At 42.0% G+C, this 2,471-nt stretch overlaps 1 protein-coding gene across 1 annotated transcript; it reads left to right on the top strand.

Annotated features, from left to right (window-relative positions):
• Window positions 1-1,030: 1,030 nt before the first annotated feature.
• On the top strand, window positions 1,031-2,123 carry LOC143203750 (pupal cuticle protein 27). The gene is made up of 3 exons (XM_076416007.1): window positions 1,031-1,078; window positions 1,133-1,419; window positions 1,477-2,123. Exons 1-3 carry the CDS (start codon window positions 1,070-1,072, stop codon window positions 2,030-2,032), a joined length of 852 nt encoding a protein of 283 aa, XP_076272122.1. The 5' UTR covers window positions 1,031-1,069; the 3' UTR covers window positions 2,033-2,123.
• Window positions 2,124-2,471: the final 348 nt, after the last annotated feature.

The following is a 2,471-nucleotide window of genomic DNA, read 5'->3' as shown; positions in this document are numbered from 1 at the left end:
AACACCGAACCCGAAGTAACAACACTGAAACCCTAATATTCTTAGTCATAAAGTGTTATTGTGCATATAGTGGAGTTCAGCAGGATATAATGGACAACGAACTGCTAAAACTGAAAGAAACTATTATTTCAGATGTCTTCTGCCCTTATTTAAAAAAATTGACCGAAGCATTGGTGCCAAAACTAAATGATGGCGAGTAACAGAGGCAAAATAATCGTCTTGCATGACACTATTCGGCCACCGGTTTCAAGAGTTGTGAAAATGATGGAAAAATTTTGTTTACTCCCATTTTCCTCAATAAATCACTTAATACGTCTTGATGGTTTTTGTTACCTGAAAGTTGGTTCAGAGAAATTAGTAAAATGCGTGTTATTTAAACTTACGCCATGTATAGTATGTTTTGAGTCACAATATGGTATTAGTTAACTTGTAACGTCTTCCTTTGTTGAAGATAAAGACTTATTATTAGACCTAACAAAAAGAATCTTAGATAATTTAAGTGATATTCAATATAGTAAAATGAATCATAAGTATTATGTTTATGATGAAGCAAATAAACAACCGAACTATTCAGCAACTAATTATACATCTATACAAAACACTAGATGTGTTAAACTCTTTTATATCGAAGAGCATGTTTACATAACTCGATCCCAGTTCGTTAACTGTTAACTATTACGCTATTTAACCTGTCCACGTCGATCATTTTAAGAAAGACCAACGTTTTAATCGATTTTTTACACAATACTCGTAGATAATCGATCGCGATGAACCCGAAAATGTTGCAATACATCTCGGATCTCGGTACTGCTTTCAAAAAAAAATAAGAAAGAAAGAACTACCTCGCTGACGGCACCGACAATGGTACCGAGCGTTTTTAAGAGAAGATCAAGATCATCGCGGGCCGACCTTGGTCGAAAAATTCCCAATCCTGACATTTTTCTGTATCATCTCATTACAGGCGTCTTACAGGTGGGGTTTCTGACGGTATAAAAAGCTAGCCGGGTAGAGGGTTTATCATCACACACAACGGTGATCTTCTTTAGACAATACCAACTAGCACACAGCCATGAAACAGGTAATTAAATGGTTCGGTGCATCAGTACGATGTTTCCAACTAAATCGATTACAGTTCGTCCTCCTCTCGGCCATCCTGGGCTTCGCCGCCTCAGCCAGCCTGAACAATCTCTACCTACCACCCAACCCATCGTCGGGAGGCGCCCTGGGACCAGGTAACGCACCTTTTGGTGGTCGAGGTGGTCCGGGTAGTCCCGCAGGCCCAGGAGGTCCTCATCTCGGACCCGGAGGTTTCCCCGGAGCCGGTGGTCATGGCAGACCTGGAGTCAGGACCGGAGTCAACCCACTCAACGATGTACCCATCGTGAAATTCGCCGCTGAGAACGAGGATGGTACTTACAGGTACTTCATCACTATACTGCAACCATAACTGGTACTACCAGAGTTTTTTTAATATAGATACAGCTACCAAACCGGTCACGGAATCGGTGCTCAGGAAGAAGGAGACGCCCGCGGTGACGGTACCAAAGCCCACGGCTCGTACTCCTTCACCAGCGACAACGGAGAACAAGTGTCCCTCAGCTACACCGCTGACGAAAACGGTTTCGTACCGCAGGGCTCCCACATCCCAACCTCCCCACCAATCCCCGAGGCCATCTTGAAATCCCTCCAGGACAACGCCGCCGACGAAGCCAGAGGCATCTTCGATGACGGTAGCTACCACGGAGAGGGACTTAACGAAGGCCAATATAAAGGCGAAGGTTTGGCTGAGGCCAACGCTGGTTCTGGAGCCGGTATCCGAACTGGTGGCGGTTTCGGAGGTGCCGGAGCTGGTGCTGGTTTCGGAGGAGCTCCAGGTGCCGGCGCTGGGTTCGGAGGAGCCGGAGCCGGACATGGTGGTGCCCCAGGTGCCGGGGGTGCCTTCGGTGGAGCTGGATCCGGATTTGGGGGTGCTCCAGGAGCCGGTGGTGCTGGTTCTGGCGCTTATGCTGCCAACGGTGGTTACAGGTATTAAAAATGTACATAAATGATCCACAAATATAATTTATACTTGTATATTAAGCATTAATAAGACTTGGTGCAATAAAATATGTGTAACTTATATACTTAAGCCTTTTATTTTCCATTGTGTCCTGTTTCTACATACACGTGTTCAAAAAAATTAACTACTTTAACCATAACACACAAAAAAATATAGAAAATCCTATTTTAACTCATCAACTTAAGCTTCTAATTTAGTAAATTCTGCAGCATTAATTTATTAATAAAACAAAAGCACCTAAAATAAAATAAAAACATAACTAATATAGAAATTAAAAGCCCTATTAGGTGGATATATTTTCTTTCTTTAAAATATTACAGAAACAATAACTGTAAATATAATATAATATAGTTAGTTTTAACATCTTTAGCCTTATTGATATTTATAACATAAATTATTCAACTAAGACTTT

Source organism: Rhynchophorus ferrugineus, unplaced genomic scaffold (genome assembly GCF_030347505.1).
Source record: "Rhynchophorus ferrugineus isolate W39M unplaced genomic scaffold, kcgeb_rfMv2 rfM10, whole genome shotgun sequence".
Lineage (NCBI taxonomy): Eukaryota > Metazoa > Arthropoda > Insecta > Coleoptera > Curculionidae > Rhynchophorus > Rhynchophorus ferrugineus.
Note: the sequence above shows the minus strand (reverse complement) of the source record. Positions and strands in the feature narration are given on the sequence as shown.